Here is a 23,500-nt window from a genome sequence, read left to right on the forward strand (position 1 = left end):
CCCCACTAGGAGTGACAAAAGAGCTGCCAAATTAACTTAAATGTGTGTCTAGAAATCTTTTAAAACACAGGTCACAGTGAAGTTATTTTTTTACTTCATGTCCTGGAAACTTAGAGAATGTGCCTGTGTATGGGGAGAGTGAAGTCCCTTTGTGCTTTGTCCCCAAGCTCTTACCCTGGACTGTGGAGCTGTGAGCAGTGGCAGCACTACCCAGGTCATGTTCTCTAGGAATTTGAGATGGAGTTGCCTGTTCTAGTCCATGTCCCCTCCTGTGCTGATCTGCCTCTGGTCAGAGCTTTGTCTGTGTAGATTTCTACATGCAGAAGTGTTTTGCAGAGCATTTCCAGCAAATACAGATCTCTGCTGTTCAGCTGCTGTGTTGAGACTGCTGTGCCTGGTCTGCACCAGTTCCGTCCATTCCTGTGTTCCCCTGTCCTGTAGCCTGTTTTGAACCTGCAGCCAAGGGACTAAGCTGAGATAATGAAGAAAAAAGGCCAACCCCCTCTTTTAACTAGAAAAGGAATTAGTCTCTGTTATTGCCAAAATTATTTTTTCTCCCAGGCTCAGGGAGGAAATGCTGTAACTAATGAATTCTTGCTTTAAGTGCAAAATTAAACCAACTTTTCCCCCTAGAATCACAAGTGATACCTCTGTTCTCAGCACACACTGCTGCTGCAGCTGTCCCTCCTGGCCAGCAGGAACTGTCTGTGCTTCAGCACAGGGATGATTAGAACAAATTATTAATTGTAGCCCTCATATGCACGAGCAGGTCTGGGCCTTACCTTCTCAGCTGGGCCAGGTGTGAGCCCTCCCAGCTGTGCCCAGTCTGTACTGCGGGGCTACTCTGTGTGCTCTGTATCTCCTGATACCCACCTGGGAGAGCCTCAGGCTCTGCCTGCTGCCAGAATTCCCGGGAGATGCCTGTCCCTGTTCCCAGCCAGCCCCGGCTGCCCTCCCTGGAGGCAGAGCACACCGGGCCGTGGAGAACCTGTGTGTCCCCAGGGACCAGAGTTCATCCCTGCGGTACCTCCAGGGGTCAGTATCCAAATGAGGAACGGGATGATCACTCCAGTGCAGCCTGGGCTTTTCCAGGAGCCTCTGAAGCCTGGGACCTGCCTGCCACTGCCCAGGGGGATGTGCTGCTGCCTCCCTGGGGTCAGAACTCTCTCATCATCAAACTTGGGAAGAGAGAAAGGTTTCAGCTGAATGGACCAGATGCATACACAGCCCCCAGGATCTTAGACTTGGTATTTGGAAAATTTCTGGATGCCCACATTGGTAGCAAAGGCCCTGCCAGGGGCTCTGATCTGCATCCCATAGTAACAGATGAAGCAGGAAGCACTCTGGCCAAACCAAGACAAGCCCCTGGAATGCAGCAAGCACTCAGTGTCTGGATCCAGTCTCCATCTACCATAACCTTAAAGGGAAAACCTTCCCTGGGGGTGATTCCACAAATGCCCAAATGCAGAACCATCAAGGAGCTGACTGCAGGAATGGACACAGGGTGGAGGTCCCAGAGCTGCTGCTTGTAACCAGCTCCAGCCACGTTTTCCTGAGAAGAACCTGGGCACAGGAGGAGTTCACCCTTCCCTCACTGCCATGGTCTAGAGGCGCCTTTTACTTTGATGTCCCTTTACATCTCTCCAAAGACTAAGATTCCTCAAAAAGAACAAGAACCTGATCCCATTCTAGGCTGAAATGGAACCCTCATGGTCCCTCCAGCAGCAGCACTGTCTTTGAACTCCAGCTGCAGCAGTACTGCAATGTCTCATTTGCCAGTTCTGGAAATCCTCAGTCACCCACCACTTTAGGGTCTTTCTAATCTGCCTTTTGCAGAGGACTGTGAATTGAACCCATCCCTGAATTCAGGCTCCCACCTCACACCACACCAGCCTGAACTGGTGCCTTTCTTTGCAGAAGTCAGAACCCAGAGTCTGTCAAAAGTCACCAGGTGCCTTCCCCAAGGTTTGGTTCTTTAAATGGAGACAGGAAGCTGATAACTGCTCTGCTGAGCCCAAACCCAGCTCCTCTCTCCTACAAACATTTAGTATTGCTACAGCAACACGGAGTGAATCCAAACCAAATCCATGCTTTCTGGTAGGTCAACACAAGCTAATACGAACCCCACCCCCAAATTTACAGCAAATATTTTGCATTCTATGTGAATAGAAGGACAAGCTGCAGAAGCCACTGCTACTGTGCTGGCAGTGCAAAATCTGCAGTAATATTCCAGGAATGGAAATGCATTCTCTCTCCCTAAAGTACTTGAAAATAATCACAATTTAGCAGGCACATGTGCATTAATAGAGGATGTGTTCTACACCCCAGCTGTGACTTAGCCCTGTCCTCAGCTGCTCTGCATGGAAGGTTTGTAACTCTGCAGGATTTAATTGAGGTCAATTTGGGAACTCCTGTCCTACTCCTTTGCTTTTTCCTGGAATAGTCAAGGATGCTTGTGTCCATCCAGCAGAGCTGCTCAGCTGCAGTGAAGCAGCCCTGGAATCCCTGCCCAAAAGATTTGTAGGTGTCCTTTGGCTGTGGCTCTGCCTCCCAACTCCATGTCAGTGCCACTTCAGATGTTGCATCCCTGGAAGGACACATCCTGCAGTTTTCAGTGCACATCCAGCTCACACTGAAGGCTTTTTTCTTACGAGTAGTCAGAAAAGTGAGTAAAATACAGTTTTGCATTGTGCTTGTACATTTACTCATATACAAAAATGTGATTGTGCTTATTTGTTCTCTTTAGTCTGCCTTTGTCTAGCAAAAGGAAGCCCTCTGTTCTTACAAACCCCTTGCTTTTTACTGTTGTATCACAAATATTTTCTTTTTGCATTACTAAGATGGGAGGCATGGCTCAGTATTACTGCTGGAATGGCACTAGTTGGGTTCTCTTTCTTCTAAAATCTCAGTAGTACTTGCTGCATCCCAGTTTTTGGCAGTGAACCCTGGGCACTGCTCCAGCTCCCCTCCTGCCTGCGAGAGGCAAGTGCTGCAGAACAGACATAGACAGCAAAAAAGGGTTTCCAAAGCCTTCCTGCACTCCTGAACCAAGGCTTTAATGAAGCTGACTCAAAACACTCTAACCAAGGTACTGGGCTTAGTTTCTGAAACAAAACAGTCCTGAAAGACCAAGGCTAAGTTCACTGAACTATCACAGTAACAGTAAGGATTTGGAGTCTCCAGATCAGTATCTTAGGTCTATGCAAACAAAACTGAACCTCAGTGACGAGCATGAGCTACTGTAGGAAAAACATAAACAGAGCTTCCCCTTGTGTGCTCATCTTCTCACTGCATCACTAGGTGAGGGGTTATTAGAAACTGAATATTCAATAATGATAACACAGGTTCTCATACTTTGTAAAAGTAGTTTTGGAGACCTTTTGTGGTGGCATGGTTTGATCTTTGTATTTTTACTTTGTATTTTCTTCTTTTTTGGCAAATAAAGGACTTTTGAATTTAAAAAGGAAAACCTGTTGTGGTGGTGGGATCGAGCATTACTGCTCACTTATCTCCAGCTGCTGTGCTAAACTCTCCTTCCCTGCCATGGTGAGCTCACACCACCCAGGTACCTGCAAGGAAATGCCTTCCAAAGCCAAAATTCCAGGTGTTCTTCTCAAAAATACTGTGATAAAGCAATCTGACCACTTACCTCCCTCACATCTGTGGCCTCATTGTGGAGCACTGTCCCTGTGATGATGTACTAAAATACCCAACTCTCTCATTTTCACCTGTCCTGAAAAAAAGGAAAGAGATATCTCCTAGATTATTTGCAAGTGGAATTAAAAAAAAAAAAAAAAAAAAAAAAAAAGGAAAACCAGTAATGCCTTTTCTAATTTACCTATATGCAAATGCTCAAGCAAAGTCAAGTGTGTTGCTCTTGTACTGCTTCACCAAGGGGTGCCTAAATCTGTCTATAGAACAATCACCTTTTGGTGAGTTTCTTTAGGGTATTAAAAGCACTTCAATTTCTTAATTTAAATAGTTAAAACCAAAGATCTGCCTGTCATGTTCTTGGTAGTCCTGGAAACAGCATCACCTACCTTTCAGAGGGGATCTCCTCAGCTGTGCCACAAACACTTGGAATGATCCTTACAAAGGTGCTTGTTTGTATCCTTTCCGTTCTCCAATTTAGCAATCAAAAATTCTTTTCTAACTGTTTTGTATGGAATTAAGATAAGAATTATCGGGGGGGTGTTGCTTCTTGCATGCAGTAAAAAGATAGTTCTGTGCTGGGTCATGCCAGAACCTCTGCACCATCCCTGTGCCACAGCTGTGGGATCTGTTTCTTGAAACTCTGGGAGTTTCACTACGGGAGCAGCTCCCTGCAGTGCCAGAAGTCCCTGCCTTGGCAAACAGGCTTTTCGGGTTTGTTTCCCTGTACCTCTGCAGGTTCTTCTGACTCCACCAGATGCTGGGGCCAGCAGGGGCAGCCCCGGGCTGTGCTGAAGGCACCCAGGGGAGCTCTGCACAGGAGGCAGCTGTTCCCTGCCACCTCCATTCCTGGGAACGTTTTCAGCTCCCATGCAAGGGAAGAACATCTGCAGGGAGAGGCTGCTGTGGCCCCAGTGCCCCTGGCTCTGCACCGTGGTCAGACAAGGCAGGGAGTGAGAACAGCTCCTGCTGGGAGAGCCGCAAGGTGACAAACACATCCAGGGGTTAATTTTTTGTCTCCCTGTCCCCCCTCCTCTGGGATCTAATCCCAGCCCCTGGTTTATCATAGAATCGTTAAGGTTGGAAAATACCCCCATGATCACCAAATCCAACCTTTGACAACGCTCCACCCTGCCCTGTAAGCCCTACCAACAGCCACACCGACTTGTGTGTTTGAATGTTTTTGAACGTGTCCTAATGTGTGAGCCCTGGGAAGAGCCTTTTCACTCCACATGGAAGAGTAGAGCGCTTCTCCTTGTTCAGAGCTACGTCCAGCTCTGGATGGTCAGAAGCACTGGAATTTGTACCACTCCACATGACCACAAACTGCTGCTTTTTCTTTTTGACTCTGCTCTACAAATTACAGGGTTTTAATAAAGTTTGGCAGTTAATCCCTGCCTTCAAGGGGATTGGGAAGAAAACTGGAGTATCACACACTTCCTCTATAAGGAATCCCCAAGCAGCTCCCTCTGTGTTAATGCTGAGAACAGCTCCTGGATCCAGAGCAGGAGGAACGCCAGGAATTCCCAGCTGGAGCCACGCTGGAGCTCTAAGGATCACAGAGCTGCACCCCACTAGTGGCTCTCCAGCTCCTCGGGATGGACAGCAGGGACAAGACCCTCCTGTGCTGTGCTGGACTGTGCTCTCACCCTGCCCTCTGCCCAAGCCAAGGCAGGAAGGCCCCACACACCAGGAAGCTGCTGTGGAAGGAATGCTTTCCCAACTGAAGCTGCTGGAATTCCTGTCAGCACCAAGATGAGATCCTTTCCATTGCTCAGCTCACGAACAACTAGCCAGGAGGGCAAGGAAACCAAACCAAGCCAACCCTAATTTAAACAATTAGGGAATTAATCATCAACACACTAAGTAGTATTTAGACAGTGAGTTCAACATATGCCACACTGATGCCTTCAGCAGTTGCAAAATAGAATTAGAAAACTAACATTTATTAAATCAATTTGAATTTTAATATACATTTCAAGAATGTGGCAGCATAAAAGGAAATGTTTTTAGAAACAACCTGAATCTACCATTTGCAGTTTTTACATTAACCATCAGGGCTCTCCTGTCGACGCTCCAAAACACTCTTGACCTAAGTTCTCCAACTTTTGGTACCACATTGAATGCAGCAGTGAGATAGAAAAGATTCCAAATACTCCCATATTTCTGGAGCAAAGGTACTTTGTATTTCATTTAATGAAAGTCCTAAAAATGTACCATCAACAATCTCGGCAAAACCGAACAGCTCTGCAAAAGCATCCGGACACAACCCGTGCTGTGCAGCCACTCCCAGACTCCGGGTCGCTACTTCGCTTACACGTAGTGGACTAAGAAACAGATTTACATTAGTAGGTCACGATCAAACCACCAAATTAGAGACTGGCAGGATCCCTCTGGGTCAACACAAAAATCACATACAAGTTTAACTAAATACATTTTAATAGGACATCGTTAAATCTCATGAGGGCTAAAAAACACAGATCTTAGGTACTTGGGTTGGCAAATAAAGACAAGAATACTAAGAAGCATTTTCCACCATTTACTCATTATCAAAAATATTTTTCAACTCTTCTTGCAAAACAAAAACAAAAAAGTACAGACTGGACACGTACATCACATTTTTCTTCCTATGGCTTTAACCCCCCACCCTGCCCACCCCACAGAAAAGACGGGGGGAGAAACAAACCAAAACCAACAAAAAGCTCTGACCACATTCACAGAAAATGACACCATGGTACACTACAAAACAAAAGGAGGTGCCATTTGTGTCCAAAGGGTTTTGCTCATTTCTTGGTGAGGAACCGTCATTGTACGTGCTTTGTGCCAAATCAAAGCACACCCAGCGCCGGGGCCGGAAAGCACCGCGGGGGCTCTGCCTGAGGAAAAGGGAAGATGGAAGCAGGGAAGGGACTAAAAAAATCCACGCACTATTTAACATGCTGCTGAAACAGGAATCAGACACTAATGTTTGTGTTCAAGTCAGCCCATGTTCAGGTTGTGCTCTATCATTCCAAGAGGAGAATTTCTGCTTTCATAAAGCAATCTCAACTTTTTAGGTTTCCAATGAAGCCCTGAAGGCACAACTCAATTTTGTGCCTGCACTCTTATTTCGGGATTGCACTGAAATCAACCATTTTTACACAAAGCTGAATTCCTAAGAGGAATTCTTTCACTGTAACGCTTTTCCAGATAAGCTCAGCAACTTTGTGTTATTTTTCTATTTCCCAGCCTTTTGGCCCAGGTTGAAAAGCAATGACCTTCAAAAGCTGCTTTCAACATTTCAGCAAAAAATGAGATAGGTTCGGGGTGGAGTGAGTTATATATAGCTTATTCTGTTTAGCAAACACCCCAAAAATTTGACCTTTGCTAGGCCTCGATCCTGTGCCCTGGCTGGGAGGTGCCTGTCAGTGGGGAACTCACCTCCACAGGAGGGGTCCCGGCTCTGTTACAAACCTGATCAAACAACCCCCCAGTGGTGCCAAGTGCTGCGCAATCTCCCAAGAAGCCCTGGCACTGATCAGCACCAGAGGGGGGAAAATCAGCCAAGGACTCCCTGTAACCCACAAAACCCCTTCTCTTCCCTATAAGCAACAGCAGTAAAACACCAGGAACTCGGGAAAGGGAGAGGATGGTGCTAACAGAACTTGAGCCTTCGTAGGGTACCAGTGATGTTCTCCCCCAGCCCAGCCCCTCAGCGACTTGTCACACACAAGGGGCTGGCACAGAGGGGCAACTGAGCAGGGACGTGACCTGTGAAGCGTCAGGACGACAAACCCCACGGACGATGTCATTCCCAGGATGGGGTGTCCAAGCTGGAGCTTGACCTCTGCATCCACCCGACCCTCCTGAGCCTTGCCTGCGGCCTGAGATGCCTTTTGGCCCGCCAGCTCACTCAGGAGGTTTACTGATCTCGTTTTAACTGTATGCTGTTCAGGAGAGGACACAGCCAGTGCTCACAGTCACCACTACCTACCCTCTCCGGAGTGTATCCCCCAGCTCAGTGCTGCCTTTCCCACAGGAACGTCAGCTCATTTCCTGCTCATGGTGACTGTAACCCATCCAATAATTATTCTTCTACACCATCATCTAGCACAGTTGAGATGCACTATCTGGATGCTACACTGAAGCTGAAGCTTTGACTGAGCACAAAGCATGAGCAAGTACAATGAGGTCAAATATATTCCTTGTCAAAAGATCTTGTGATAAAATCATTTACATCAGCAATCGATCTCAAACTATGAGGTGCTGTAAGAACTAAAAACAGTTTTAGGGTAACTCCTCCATTATCTGCAACTATTTCCCAGACACTAATACACAGAACATAGCAATGAAAAACACTTGATACAAGTGATCTAAACGCAGGAGCTCCAGCAAGTTAAACAGAACCATAGCTGCCTTAAACCTGTAGCAGTTCCCCTACGGATGGCAGGGAAAAGAAAGAAAGGTTTAACAGTCGTATCTCATGTCTATAGCTTCATCCAAACTTTTCTCATCGTGTGTACTGGCAGCTAAAAACGTCGTTACTGGTGACCCTGTCACATTGATTACACTGGTGCTTGTGCTGGCATTGCGCACGGCAATGCTTGTCACATTAATGCCCAAAGTAAGCCGAGTCTGCTCCAAGGCCTTTTCTGGCACTGCAAAGGCCTCCAGCTTCTTCTCCCCGTTAGCCATGTAGGAGTTTTGGCAGCCACGGCATATGCAGTCAAGGCAGGCTTTGCGGTTCGAGTAGCAAGGGCAGCGTTGGCCACGGCATGTAAGAACACTTGGATTTTGGGTGGCACGACCACATTTACACCCTTTCTTTTCTTGTGGCTTTTTATACACAGTTTTTGTCGGGCTTCCTGGCATAACGTTACTGCTGGGAACTTTCTCCTTTGCCTTGTCTTTTGTTTTCAGCACCCCTGGTTTGGCTTTCGGGTGGGATTTCTTAGGGGCATGTTCTAAGTTCTTTTTCATGCTTTTGTTAGACAGGAGCACAGTTTTACTGATTTTGGGAGTAGTTCCTCCATTAGGTACAGTCGCAATAGGCTGCAAAGACATTTTATTTTCCTGTTTGACTGTGACGGGAGCCGACGCTCCCAGTGTCGGGCCGCAGATGATGCTGGAGATGGGCAGAGGCTGGACCTTCTCACTGTCGCTCTCGGAGCGAGAGCGCTTCCTGTTCAGCTTCGCCACCTTGGGCGTGGCCGCCGTGCAGGAGAGCCCGTGAGGAGAAGCATCTGTGGCCATGAAAATGTTATGGCTGAGGGGAGGGGGGGAGAGCTGCAGGAAGGGGCCGTTGGCCATGTTGGCCTCCAAGGCGGGCTGCAGGTTGGAGTCGCACACCTCGCCGCTGGACACGGTCTCCAGGCTGCGCAGCACCTCCTCCACGCTGAGCAGCAGCGACCCGCCCGGCTTGATGTCCTCGCTGAAGCCGCAGATGTCGATGGCCGCGGGGCACAGGTCGCTGGTGGCCACCGTGTCACACACGGGCTGCAGGCCGCCGGGGATGTCCTCCGTCTTGATGTAGTCCGCGGTGCCGCACACGTCGATGGCGCTGGCGTGCTCGGGAGACGGGATGCTCACGCCCAGCTTCTCCACCGACAGCCCGTTGCAGGGGGGCAGCCCGTTGATGACGGAGCCCCGCAGGTCCAGGCTGGGGGCGCTCTCGGGCAGCGCCGTGAAGCCCCCCGGCGTGTCAGGGGCCAGCTCCGAGGTGGAAGGGACGGGGGAATGCGTCAGACACAGGGCCAGGGCCCCATCCGAGGATTTCTCTGGCTCCTCGTGGAGCGGCGCCCCATCCTTGAGCAGAGCCAGCAGGTCTGCAGAGCAATCCACGGCCTGGATGATGTCCCGGGCCAGCGGCGTCTGCGTGATGTACTCGCACAGCTTCTTGTAGCAGTTCACCAGGATGCTCAGCTGCTTGTTCTCCTCAAACTGCTCGTAGTCCTTGCACCAGCTACACGAGGGCTTCATCATCATCTTCTTGCCTTTACACGTTTTGCAGACATAATGCTGACAATTGGAGTTGGTAGGAGCAATAGGGTCTTGTAGCAAATTTCCTATGGGAAAAAGAAAGAGGGAGATTACAATGGACTTAAGGCAGGTTTCCAGGACACTACTGGATGAATTTTTTGTACTATCAAAAAAAAGTTACTCAAAGAGTTCAGTTATTCACAAGAAAACGTCCCATCCCAACAACTGCCTGTACAAATTCTCCCATCTGGTTTTAAAACATTGGATAAAGTAAGAAGAAAACTATCACTGTAACTTGTGTGCTGCAGCCTTTAGAAACATTCTCAACTACAACCCTACTGATTGCCTTCTCCCCTTTAGCTTTGTCCATAGAAATTTACAGAAGACACATGATTTCTATGAATTTACCAAAAGTGATATAATAAACTCCCATGACAACTTACTGCAAAGATTTTAATGGAATTAGTAAAAAAAAAAAAGGGAACAGAGCAGAGGGAAAACTCTGAGAGGAATATAAAAACGATGAAATATCCACCCCTAAAGGGAAGATGACGCATCAGACTTTGTGTTATTTTTTATTTAGCATTTCATGAAGGCATCAGAATAAAGATTTTTTTTGTCAATATTTTACTGTTTAGAATAAAAAAAAAACCAAACTAATACAAATCAGCTACTAAAGGAATCCACACACCCTTGGGAGTCCAGAAAGTTTCAGACCCTCAGCACTGACAGTCTGGATGATTTTGTCTGCAGATCCCCAAAACTGTGAAAACCTGGAAGAATGGTTTTTGGTTTTCCTTAAGAACAGCTCAAATATTACCTAAGGATAAAATTTGAAAGTATAAGTGAAACTAAATTCTGTATAGAGACAATGCAACTAGTTCCTATATCCAGAAAGTGACAGTATTGCTTTGCTATTTCCAGGCAGCTCTAGGCCAAAAAGATATTCCATCTCCTAAATTAAATTGCAGAGTATCTATAGCCATCCCCAGCAACAGGCCTCCCTCCCCTCCCAGCAGCACATTGTCAGCTTTGACCAGACCCTTCTCCCATAAGGAGCCTGAGTTACAGCCATCAGGGAATTCCCACACAGATTTTCCAAAGGGAAAACAATCTGCTGCAACAAGTGAATAAAATTAAACAACTTGGGAACAGGAACCAATGTGCATCCATCAAATCAGACTGGTATAAAAGGCCCACAATATCAAAGCTATTTTCTCTCATTGCTTGCTCGTCTGATCCCTTTTCCCTGCATTCCCTGATCCCTCTTTGGGAAGGGGCTGCTCCAAGGCCTCCACCTGAGCCATCGTTCAGTAGGCATGGCTTGATGTAAGCTGGGTTTTGTGCAACAAATCACAAGAGTCAGTGCTCAGGCTGCCATTACATAGTAACTGTTAATAAATGGAGAGAAGCGCAGTTGTTCAGCAAGCTGGCGGGTGGCACAGACAGTGGCACAGAATGAGCCCTCCCACAACAGTGTGACAAGATCCCACCACATCAAGCCAGGAAGGTTTAAAGCCAACAGACGGAAGATGAAGTCACACAGTCCAACCTGCAGGGGGAATGATTGGGTTTTTCTCAACTTCCTTTGAAATGAAATTATATAAACAACAACACAGGCAGAGGTGGCCATTGTGGTCTTAAGATGGGACTTGATTTTAGGATTAAAGTTCCCTGAAGGGAATAAAACCGAAACTTTAAATCCCACCAGCTTCTCAAAGAAGTCCTGTCCTTCAGCAGAGAGCTCACCCAACAGCTCCCCTGATCTTGAGTCCAACAGGAACACCAGGAGCCCAGTGCTGACGCTTCAGAGCCTTGGGACTACAGCACTCCCAGGGTTAAAAGCCACTAGTATTAATTAATTCCCAATTAATTAATGAGACAAAGCAGCTAGGTGTGCTCCTGATCCATCAGTAGCCTGTCGTGGCTCCTTAGGAGAATAAGGATCAGTTAGAGCTTTAGAGAACTAAAATACTTCAGAGATGGCACCAAATAAACAAGATATCACCTTAACTTTTAATTAGATTTTAAAAAAGGCATCGCCAACAGTGCATTTTATTTCTCCCAAAATAAATTTGGCTGAAACTCCTGAATAAGTACAAATGCTAAAAGAGGATACAGGAAAATCGAAATTTCTGGAGGCTTTGAGAAAAAAACCAGACGGACTGGCAAGACAAAACACTCTGCATGCTCTCACTGACAGGAAGAACAGAGCAAGTTCTACTCCCAGTAAATGCCAGGCAACCTACACTGGAGAGACATTAGGAATGCCTGAGCTGAGGGAATATTTTCCCTTTCAACTTGTATCTCTATGAATATTCATTCTTCAAAGTTTCTCTTTTTTACAGATTCTGTGGCACTATTACTCTCCTCAATCTTAATACTGGCAAGTAAAAAAAAAAGTCAACCATGAGATGCTAATTTCCCATAGAATTAAGTTTCATTACTTGTATTACTCTTGTAGGGAGGGGCACTAAGTCAGCAGTACTGTCCCACAAACAGCACCTGAGCTGCTTTGGAACCTTGAGGTTTTGCAAGACCAAGATCTCACTTCTGCCTGGTGGCCATCAGTGCTGCCCCTCTCCAGAAATTTAAAAATTTATATAAATCTCCAAGATATAAACATGGTGGGCCCTGAAGTGAATACTTTTCCATGCTTATAATTTAGTATTTCTCTAAGCTAATTGTGATTTTTCATTTTATTTTTCAGCCATTCACCTCCATTAGACCTTTCCACAATTACTCATTGCAGATTTTCAGTTCTGCAGCCCTGTGTAGCCTGGATTTACTGAACCCTGCTCTGTCTTTTCTCACCCTCTTTTGTAAGGGGTTTATCAAAACACCAAAAGCAAAATCGTGTTCTTACAGAGCCTCCAACATGACACTTTCCTTCCACATCAGCTCTAAACCAATTGATTGCAGAATCTGATTCTGATTGCAGAAAGGTTGACTAAATACATACATTAATATCAGCACTTACAATTAATAAGGAGCATATACAGAGGAAAAACTTTTTAATATATTATTTTCCAAACATCCTGGCTGATCTGGAAAGGCTGTCCCGGGAGCTAGGTCACTTAAACCACACAGAATACTTCCTGCTGTGGTCCTTAATGAGCAGTATTTCATACTACAGGGACAGGGGAAACATCTGCAAATTGCGTCTCTGAGACCACAGGGAGGAGAAGAACTGGGAATCAAAACAGTTGTTAGGTGTCTGTACCCACCAAATATGCTCCTAATGGATGAAATTCACTGGGAAGAGAGGCTTGAACAGGTACCTCCAGCCATTCTAACCTATCCTCAGCAAAGGCAGGAAAAGGCTAAACACAGATACCTAATTTAGGTCTTTGGAAATGCTACTGGAACATTAACCACTGAAAATTATCTTGGCTTTTCCAACAACCCAAAGTCTTAAGAATTATCTCATTATTAAATCTTAATTTCAAGAAGTAAAAAAGAAACAAGTCAATTTTTTTTACAAATACAAATGTATCCCTGGGGTTCATCGCCACCCTTTATCAGGCAGAAGTCTTTCATCTTGGCTGCACTGGGATCACCAGCAGTGCTCCTGGGCCAGCCCAGCCACAGTGGCATCCACGGGACACAGGAGAGGGCAGCAAGGGAGCTCATCCCCCAAGGTGTGCCCATCAAACAGCACAGTGAGCAGGAGTTTATTTTTAAACCACCATCACAGAAACAAAAATGCTGAGCCTCTACCAAGCTCTGAGGAACTGGAAGCTCTACCCATCTAAGGCACACACAGATTTCTACATGCCAAGGACCCCAAAGTCGTATCCATACAGCTGGAGCTCTGACAGCTGCACTGCTACACTCTCAGCCTTTTCACTTCAGGATTAAACGTCAGCTGATTGTTTCTACTATAATAATTAACAACAGCCAGAAAGTCCCCAACAACTTGCCACGTCCAAGCCTCAGAGCTCAGGAGCTCCTGAAGGACAACCACCCCTGTTCCTGCAGCTCCAGAGCTTCAGCTGCAGCACAGTGGGAAGAAAAAGCCCTGCTCTCCCCACAGCATCTTCTCACCCAAGAAATGATCAGCTGGAGCCCGCTGAAGAATGAGCAGCAGCTCAACCAGGCTTTAAGGCAAAACACAACAGAAAATACCCTCACAAAAGCAGCATTTCTCGAGTTGGATAAACCCCCTAAAAGCACTATTTCCAAAACTATCTGACGACAGACAGGCAGGCATATGATGAGCAGCAAAAAGGTCTGTCAGCCATCTGCAGAGGAATACAACAAATGCGTGGGATCTGTTTTAGAGGGGTGGGAGATCTGGGTACTTCCTAAAAACCAAGGAAACTGAACACATTCAGACTCACAGAGGTTAGTGCAAGGGCCAGCTGTCGTGGACATGCCAGCAGGGAAAGGTCTCACAGATCCCAAGTCCTAACACCCCCCCCAACTTCCAGACCTACACCTGGGGGTGGGCTGGACCACATTGCATTTGATGCATTTCACCAAAATTGCACCAAAGTCAGGAGCCAGACTCTCCAGATCGATGTGTGTCCTACCCCTGCCCAAGCAGCTGTCCCAGGTAGAAAAATGTTGGTCAGCTCTTCTCCGTGAAATCTGCTGGATCCCCAGCAGATGGTTCTGTCATCCTCCACCCTAAATACTTGGATGGTGAGGTTTCATGTATTTTGGACGTAGAAACTTCAAGGGTGGGGTGCCTGTCACCCAGGTATCCCACCCACTGCACAGCATTCCCACAGCACATTCCCAAAACACATCCTTGGGTGCACTCTTAGCTGAGACACGAACACACGATGCAAAATTCCAGGGGCAAGCTCTGAACCTACCGCTACAGAAGAGGGCGTGGAGCTAAGGGCGGTTCACAACAACGCTACAGGTGAGTGATCCTTTCATGGGCTTTGACACAAGGTTCTGCACAGAGAAATTCTTCAATTCAGCCAAAAAGTAGAAACAAAAAAATGTTCTCCAAAACTCCCAGCACAGAGCTCTGAGAAACAATGAGAGTTTCCCTGTGAACTACGAGAAATTATTTCTTCCTGCAAACACCACCCTTAGATTACCCCAACCACATCACCAGAATTTGACCAAGACATCCACAAACACTTGTAAATTCCCTGTTGGGTGAAATGGAAATGTGGGAGACACAAAACAAACAAACAAACATCCACTAAAAAAAAAAAAAACCAAATCAACTAAAAATGCTTATTTCAAAATTTTATCAGAGAAAACATTCTGCTGGCTCCTGAATATTCCTGCACATCCTCCATGAACACACAACTATGAAAAAATTGCTAAAGACATTATTAACCTAATATAGGGACAGTTGTGACTAATGAATTAATGTTTGTAAACTCTTGGAAAAATAAAAACTGCACTGTTTTTGCCTGAGCACCATGGGAACCCAATTTAACCATGATCAGAAGACAGTTAGACTATTTTTCTTCATATCTGGAGAAATACAGTCAACCTCTTCAGCTGAAGTTCAAGGAAAAAAAAACTACAACAAATTGCATTTTAAGGCAGAAGGGACTGCCTTGTTCTTTGAGTCCACCATCCACATAACAAATAACAGAACATTTTCACTAAGTTCTATGTCAAAGTTATAGCTCTGTTTGAAAGTCTTTGTGTTTACAAAATCCCTGACGGGAAAAATTCTAAATGTATTTTTAACAAACTAGGTGGTAAAGTTCAAACTTTGAGGCTTTAAGACGGTGGATAAATGAACCTTGTTCACCATGCAGTGTAAAATTTTCACATTATGATGTTTTCCAAAAATCAAGACTGCTGTATTTTGAGAAGCTTCCAAAGTGAAGTTACCATTTCTCCTATGGGTATAAAATAATAACACGCTTCTAAGCTGCAGAAACACTCTCAAGAGTAAGAACTTGCTTTGGAAGTTATAGATCCAGTTCATCACATTCCCTGAGCAAACAAAAAGCAATGAAAAACCATTTTTCCACACCAAACAACAACATGAACATCAGCATTTGGGACTGAAGTGTGCTCTCCAAGGCCACAGTGTGAGAGGGAGCCAGCCGTGGGCTGTGTCTGCGAGGCTCAGGAGACACGGAGTAACAAATGATATCACTGAGGGGACTCGGTGGAATTCCTCCAGGAGAAGAGGGAAAACTCTGCTCCCTGCAAAGCAGCGTGCTCAGGAAGGCTGGACTGCCACCACTTCTCGAGTCATTGCCCAGCCCTAGGGAACTTCTTCTGGCCTTACTAAAGACTCCAACACAATATCCAGGAGGGCTCAGTCCGTATTTGTATTTCCACGGCCTGAGGTGTAAATTGTAAGGTGGCAAAGAAAACAAAGGCAGAGGGAGGAGTGCTGGAGTGCTCAGTGCCCACGGACCAGGACAGCTCAGCCATCCCAATAAAGATGCCTCCTGGCAGCACATTAACTCCTCTTTAAATACTCGGGAAAACAATCAGTTTAATCAATATCCTCAGGCATCACCAAACCCATCCATCACCTCCCAGCTCCTCAAGCAGAAACACTCCTCCCCAATCCCAGCACTGCAACCCTCTTCGGGAGCCACTTGCAACCAGCTGCCACCGAGGGGACCAAGCTACCTCTCTTCCTACTCAATTTTCTTCTAAGGCAGAGGAGTATTTTTAGCTTAGAAGCCAATTTAAATTCTACTGGCAGAACTTTGTGTTATCAAAACTAACTGCAGTACAATGCAGACAACCTTGACAAAGCAGTTCTCCCAGGAGTCACACACACGGTTTGAAAACAGGAAAGGGAAATGAAGTTGAGTGGGGAGATTTTGAGAGGAAATCACCCAACAGGTTCTTGAGTAAAAATTGGTGTATTACAGAGATGCGAGACTGGACATTTTATAGACAACTGCTCCCCAGACCAAGCACAAAGACCAAGAATACCTGCAGCAGAAGGTATTTGATAGGAACTTAGTCCCCTAGTCCACGCTGCCTGACGATTGTTTCAGAGATGATTATTTTTCACATTCTTCGCAAATTCAGAAGTGTTCTGGCAACCATTCATGACATTTTTAAGAAGAAAATCACGCACTTTTAAAAACTACCGGTAGTTTTATTTACAGTATTTCTCATAACTGGAAACTAAGGAAAGAAGAAAATGTCAATGGAGAAAATACCTAATAAACTCCACAGCACCACCAGACCAATTTTCAAACGTAAAAGGCAACTCTGATTTGGCAGCACAGATCATGAACCAGCCTTCACTCTCCTCAGCCTAGGGAGAACGGACAAGGAAGAAGTTCTAAGCTAAACTTTTCCATCAGAAAACTTTAAAAACTTATGTTTTTTCACTCTAAAACTCTGTTATCCATGTTCAACCTAGCCATAGCTCACATCCCAAAGGGAAACTCCAGTATCATCCATACAGTTAAGCTTTCTTATAATGGGGATTCGTTTCTTCTCCCTTATTCCATATCTGAGACAGGAGAATGAACTTTGCAGGAAGTTTCCATCTGTTTAGGTGTCACTCAAGTATCTCCCTTTCTCTGAGGATGCCCAGTCCAACTGTCCAGGCCCAGTTCACCCCATTTCCCGGGGACAGAGTGCAGCCCACACACTGAGCTCTGCCCGGGACCTCAACCACACCCCAAGAGCTGCGCACCAGGGAAGGGCACTGCGGGACACGGGGCTGCAGGAGCAGAGGAGAATTAGCTCAGACAGAGGCGAGGGAAGAGGAGAAGCCTTCACATGGACACAATGGCACAAAGTGGAAAATTTTACACAACTGTGTGCGACCAACTATGGAGACATTTCAGATCTAGTGCTAGGTATAATTGATTATAACATGTAATTGTATTATACACTCCATTCAACTTACTTTGGCAGTATAATACTCTCAAAACAGGCTACTGCTTTTACACAAGAGCAGGAGGGAAATAACACCCTTACACTAATCTTTATATAGAAAAACAAAAGTCAGCAGTTTTTATTTTATTTTTTTTGGCAATCCATGCCACTGCCCGTGCTTGGGAGTCACTTCCACAATGCTATTGCACCACTGAGCCTTCAACCCCCTGGCTAAAATTACCAAGAGCTGCCTCAGAGCACCGGATGGGCTCTGTGAGGTACCAGGCAGTGCTGCCATGGGTTTCTTTGTTCCTCCCTCCCCTAATCTCCCTAAAGCCACATGTTGTCTCACATCCCCTTACTGGGATTACAGGATGTTTAAGACAAGAACTGTATTCTCATCCTGTACTTCCCAGCACCAGCTGGGTTCCTGGCCAAGCATAAAACGTTGTCCTGCAGCCCTGCCAGCTTCCAAGAAATCCCTCAATCAGCAATAACCATCTTTCACATACCTTTGAAATATCTTTCAGAGATTGCACGATGGCAATGTTCAATGGATAAAAATCTAATCTGATCTGACTGGCAATCATATATATCTCTTACAAGCATTTCAACTGAATTTTAGAGAAGGTTGGTAATGCAGAAAAGACCAACGATTTGCAGTAACCTGCATGGTATCTGAACCAGAGAATGGTACTGCTAAGATGTTTACCCCAATAGACAGCACCTTTAAAACACAGAAGTTTGTTGCATAAATTCTACTATACTATTTTTAAACTAAATGTGGTATTAACATGCAATTTTATAATAATCACTTCATTCCAGAGGCTGAAACTTGTATTTCACATCCTCAAAACACACAAGGCATAGATAGCCCTTCTGCCTAATGTACACTTGGGAGCAGTTATTTTCAAGTTTTAAAAGCTCTAGGAAATATTGTCTTATACATCCCTATAAAAGGATGATGTATTACCCTACAGCACTGTCCAGGAAACTGTCACATGATCACACTTAAATCCTAGAAATACACACACAGCTGTTCCAACTACAGAACCAAACCCTTACCACCCATCATGAGGCAAGAGGGAGACCTTGAATCCACCCAGAACTGATTCAGCTGACTTACACTGACATACTGTATTTACATTTTGGCTTTCTACTGCTGCAACTCCATGTGTGCCAATCTGAATCTGAAATCAGAGCTTTAATTAGAACTTCATAATTATGTGGGTCCAAAAACTTCTGCCGCCCCCTGCTATGTGAGCTGGTGTAAAAGACTATGGGATCACAAGGAAATGAGCTGGCTTATGCCTCGTGCTTTGGGGGCACAGTGAAGGCCCAGGAATGTTAGCAGATTTATGTAGCTGGCACCCATTTCTCCTAAAAACAACTCCCTAAAATGAAAGGGACAATCTTGACCATGGAATTAATACCTACAGTATAACAAAGCATTACAGAATGCACTCAAGAGAGATTACACACTGAGAAAAAGCTGATGACATAAGGAGCACTAACTCATAGGGCAACTTCCCGAGGGAATTCCTAGAAGTCCAGCACTTGAGACTTTAACCACTGCTGATACTTCCTGCAGCACTTCTCCAACAAAGCACAGTTTTTAAACCTTTGCACTCAGCACTTTATGAAGATCTGTGCAAGGAAAGTACCAGACACTCCAAGTTCCACGTACATGGACCCAGATCCAGGTATTTGGGTCTCATGGTCTAAACAAATGGGGCAGAAAGAGCTGAGCATCAGAAAAGCTTTCAAGTATTAAAACAAAAAGCCCAACCCAAACCCACACTGCACAGTTAGCTCAGCTGGCCAGAGCAGAGTGCTGACACCACCAGGGCTCTGGCTTCAGTGCCTCCTTCAATAACAGCTGGATTCCATGGCCCTTGTAGGCCCCTTCCAAATCAGAATATGCTGGGATTCTGGCAAGTTTTGGGTGGTCTTAGAGCTCACTGTCATGATCTTTCCATGCAGCCCTTACCTCAGTACTTAGATTTTTATCTTTTAAAGCACCAAAGCTAAAAAGGTTTTGATGGTTGTACAGGGTTTCATGACCTTAAATATTCAGGTGTAAAAGGTGTAACAGCCCTTAGCACAAAGAGAAAAAGAACACAAAAAGCAAACGAGAAAAAGATGGACAGGCCTTTACCAGTGTGAACTGCAGATTTGTGACACTGGGAACACCAGAGTGAGCAGCTCTGTGTGGGGCAGGCCCACTCCTCAGGACCACCACAGGCCAAGACAGACACCTGAGTAACTCTGTTTTACTGCATGGCTTCACAGAGAGCATGGAATTTACTGAGGCCTCTGGATACTGACACACCACAAACAGGAGTCCAGGAGGCACAGATAAGACTGGTTAATCAGCTGTAAGCAAAACATTTGAAATAAACAGCAGCTACAGTTATCTGAAAGCTGGCCACAGTAGAAAAAAAATGCACCCCAAAGGAATAATCCTATTATTCAAAGAAAATAAAGGGTCAAGAGAGAAAGCAGAACCATCAAGAGGTAGTTTTTGAATAGGAATATCCATGGAGGTACAAAGAAATAGAAGAAAGTAAACTAAAAGCGTGGTTTGCTCTACTAAACTGAAAGTGACAGAAAAACCAAGCAAGAAAAGCTGAAGAAGGGGGAAAAAAAGCTCAAGAATCTGGGCAGGGACGAATTAAATATAGACAATTTCAACAGCACAGAGTGTAAAACTAAGACTGCAAAAGGCCAAGAAGGGAAGAAGGCAAGGCAAGGAGAACAAAGAACACATTTCAGAAGACCAGGCCTGAAATGGAGAGGCCAGTGAGCACAGCAATGCAAATATCTTACTAAAAAAATCGGAACAATATTTACGTATTTTTTGGCAAAAGCAGTCTTGTGACCGACCCAAAGCAGGAAGAATTTATGGGAAGAAAGCACAGCTGGGGTTAGAATCAATCGGGCCTAAGGTGCTAAGAAATCAAAAGCAGGGCTGCATCAATCCTAGCATCGGGATTCCATGAGGAAAAATCCGTAAGACAAATTACTTCAGGAAATGACGATGCAGAGATCCTGGGAACGGGCTCCCTCTTTCCCAGTGCAAACAGATCTCTATTTTCAAAGACTTAAAGTGGGAGGAGCCAATAGCGACAGGATACGAAGCATCTAACACTACTTCAGCCGCCTCGACAGCTAAATCCTGATCCCGTAAATAAATAAAATATTTAACTTTCTAAACCCCAGTGATTCAATGCAAATTCAGTGTAACACACACAGCGAAATCGACAAACACAGTGGGCATAAAACCATTCTGTCAGGAAAATACAAACACAAACAGGGCAGGACTTAAAACTACCAGAGGGAAAAAAAAAAAAAAAAAAAAAAAAAAAAAAAAAAGAATTAATAAAATTTAACCAAGAGGTCTAACAGGTCAAAGCCCCCTCCCGACACTGACCATGGCTTCAATAGGAAGTTCGAGGAAAGCGAAGTTTATTCCAGAGCTTCCTCCCAGGAACGGACACATGCCCCCACTCCAGCAGCACAGCAGAAAGCAATCGCTCCCCAGTATTCCCACACCGTAACACCAAAATCCCGGATACTGCCTTTACCCACAGCACACAGAACGCTCTTTTCGGGGGGATGGGAGTGGGGAAAGCCCAGCAGACTTCCTGCCTGTTTGCTTTCTATGGTAATTATTGTTACAGAACAATTATCTACTAGGCACCAAAAAAACCCCCACTATTATTGTTTCTGTCAACTTAAAATTCCTGGCTTTCGGAATTACTTATTGTTTACGTATCAAGGAGCGGGGAGGCCGGAAAATTACGAAGTTCCTCTTCCCCTGCCTCTATGGTCCGTATATCGTTTTGGGTCTGTTTCACCACGCTCGCTCTCAGTCATCGCTTTTATAAAGCGATTAACTCCACTACACCAGGGTATTACAACCACCACCGACAACCGCCGTACCCTTGACGAAGCAGCGACCATAATAAAGCGCTGCATTTTGAGGCAAACACTCTCCACGCCACCACCGCCTCGGCGGCGTGCGCGGCCGCCGAGACACAGCCCCGCCGCCTCCCTGCCCTTGTGACCGGCCCTGCCCGCGGCTGCCCCGCGCCGGGGGCGGGTTCAGCCCGGGCTGCTCCCATCCACCGCTCCCGAGCGCCGAGCCGCCCCCCCGGCGGCCGCGGCTCCGCCGGCTCCGGGCCCGGCAAACTTTGCCGGGAGCTGCCCCGGGCCGGGCCAGCCCCGGTGCCGGGCCCGGGGCCGTGCGGGAGCCCCGGGGAGGCTCATTGTGCAGGAACAAAAGAAAGATCCTCACCGCACACGCAGCAGGAGAGGGACTGCCTGAAGTAGGGCAGGAGCTTGTTAATCTCGGAAAAGGACTGGGGGTCCGCCGGGTCGTAGTTGAGCACCAGGCGGCTCGCGGACACGTAGAGAGCAGTGGCATTCACCGGGTTCATCGCCGCCGCTCGCTCGCCGCCGGCTGCGCGGTGCGAAGAAGGTCTGCGCGGGCCGCGGGGGCAGGTGGCCCCGGGGCGGGGGCCGGCCGGGTGTCACCTTGGTCCGGGGCCACCTGGAGCCGCGCGGCAGCGCCGGCGGCAGCGCGGAGGCCGCGGCGGCCCTGCCAGAGGGGGGCCGCGCCGGCTCCTCCTCCGCCTGCCGCGGGGGAGGCCTCGCTCCGAGCGGCGGCTCGGCCCGGGCGGCGGCGGCGGCGGCGGCGCTACTGCAGGTCCCCGCGGGCCATACCCGCCCCGCCGCGGGGCCCCCCTGCTGCTGTCGGCACCTCCCTCAGCGGCGGCCCGGCATGGCGGCGGCCGCAGGCAGGATCCGCGAACGGGCGCGGGGCGGCGGCGGGGCCGCGCTGCCCGATGCGGCGGGAGGGCGGCGGAGGCACCCGGGGCTCACCGCGGCCGCATCACCGCGGCGGCGGCGCCGCCTCCTGCGCGGGGCCGGTGGGCGCGCGGGCAGGGCCGGGCGGGCCGCGCGCGCTCCGCGGTGGCGCCGTTAGATCCGACCGTCACTGCGGGGCCATCGCCGCCGCCCGCGCCGCGCATGCGCGCCCGCAGCGGGGCGGGGGGGCGCCGGCGCCCTCTAGCGGCCCCGGCCCCGGCAGCGGGGGCCGCGCGCAGGAGGGCGGGAGGGGCGCGCGCCGAGGCCTCGCGAGCTGCCCGCGCGCAGGGCTCCGCCCGGCCCGGCGCCCCCGGCCATCGCCACACACCGCCACACACCGCCCCACACACCGCCCCGCACCGCCCGCACAGCCCCACACACCGCCCCACACCGCCCGCACAGCCCAGCGCCGGCCCCCGCGCTGCCCCGCACGGCCGCCACGCCGCGGCCCGCCCCTGTCATGGCGAGCGCCTCCGCTCGGGCCGAGCAAGCGGCCCCGCCTCTGCCCTCAGGCCGCGCTGGAGCCTGCGGCCGGGCCTGTCAGTACCTCTCGCTGCCGGCTGACGCACCGGCCCCCTCCGTCGGCACGGAGCGAGTCCGCGGAGCTGTGGGGCCTGGCAGCTTTTGGGAGAGGTGGCGCGGGAGCTGCAGAGCGCACAAACCCCTCAGGACACCGCCAACCTCCCACACACGGCTCTGGGGGCAGAAGTCTGTCATAAGTGTTCCTGTGGAGACCCCACGTATAGCGCACAGTGCATGCACAGGCCGAGGGCAGGTATGACCAAGATAAAGGCACGGGCGGGACTTTTATGGAGGGAACTTGTTTTATTTTCTATGTAAGCACCAAGGCCATTCCACAGACTTCTAGATCCTGTGTTGCAACACTGCCAGTACCGTCGGGCAACCCTCTCCCTGCTTGTGTGTTTGGCCTTTTGGGGAACTGCCTGACAGAGCTTCTCCTTTTTCCCATGGCCCTCTGTGTTCACTTGGTGTTGCCCATGTGAAATTAATCAAAGAGTTTCTTTCACCTGTGCCTTTTAGTTCCTTGTTCACTCCGTGAATCCCCATCAACTTTCCAGCCCGACACAAAATGAGTATGCACACAAAATACAGGAATTTGGGTCTTGACTCCAAATACTCATTTAGCATTTGTGGTCCTCATCAGGCAGCTCTTTCCCCACCTGGCACTGTTCCCACACGGCCCAGGTGCAGGCCGAGTGTGTGGGTGCAA

At 47.8% G+C, this 23,500-nt stretch overlaps 1 protein-coding gene across 1 annotated transcript; it reads right to left on the reverse strand.

Moving 5' to 3' along the window:
• Positions 1-6,072: 6,072 nt before the first annotated feature.
• MSL2 (MSL complex subunit 2) lies at positions 6,073-22,375 on the reverse strand. The gene is made up of 2 exons (XM_066326190.1): positions 21,698-22,375; positions 6,073-9,695 (listed from the first exon to the last, which is right to left on the reverse strand). The coding sequence occupies exons 1-2, from the start codon at positions 21,837-21,839 to the stop codon at positions 8,098-8,100; spliced, it is 1,740 nt and encodes a 579-aa protein (XP_066182287.1). The 5' UTR covers positions 21,840-22,375; the 3' UTR covers positions 6,073-8,097.
• Positions 22,376-23,500: the final 1,125 nt, after the last annotated feature.

The sequence above is a fragment of the Sylvia atricapilla genome, chromosome 10 (assembly GCF_009819655.1).
Source record: "Sylvia atricapilla isolate bSylAtr1 chromosome 10, bSylAtr1.pri, whole genome shotgun sequence".
NCBI classification, from domain to species: domain Eukaryota; kingdom Metazoa; phylum Chordata; class Aves; order Passeriformes; family Sylviidae; genus Sylvia; species Sylvia atricapilla.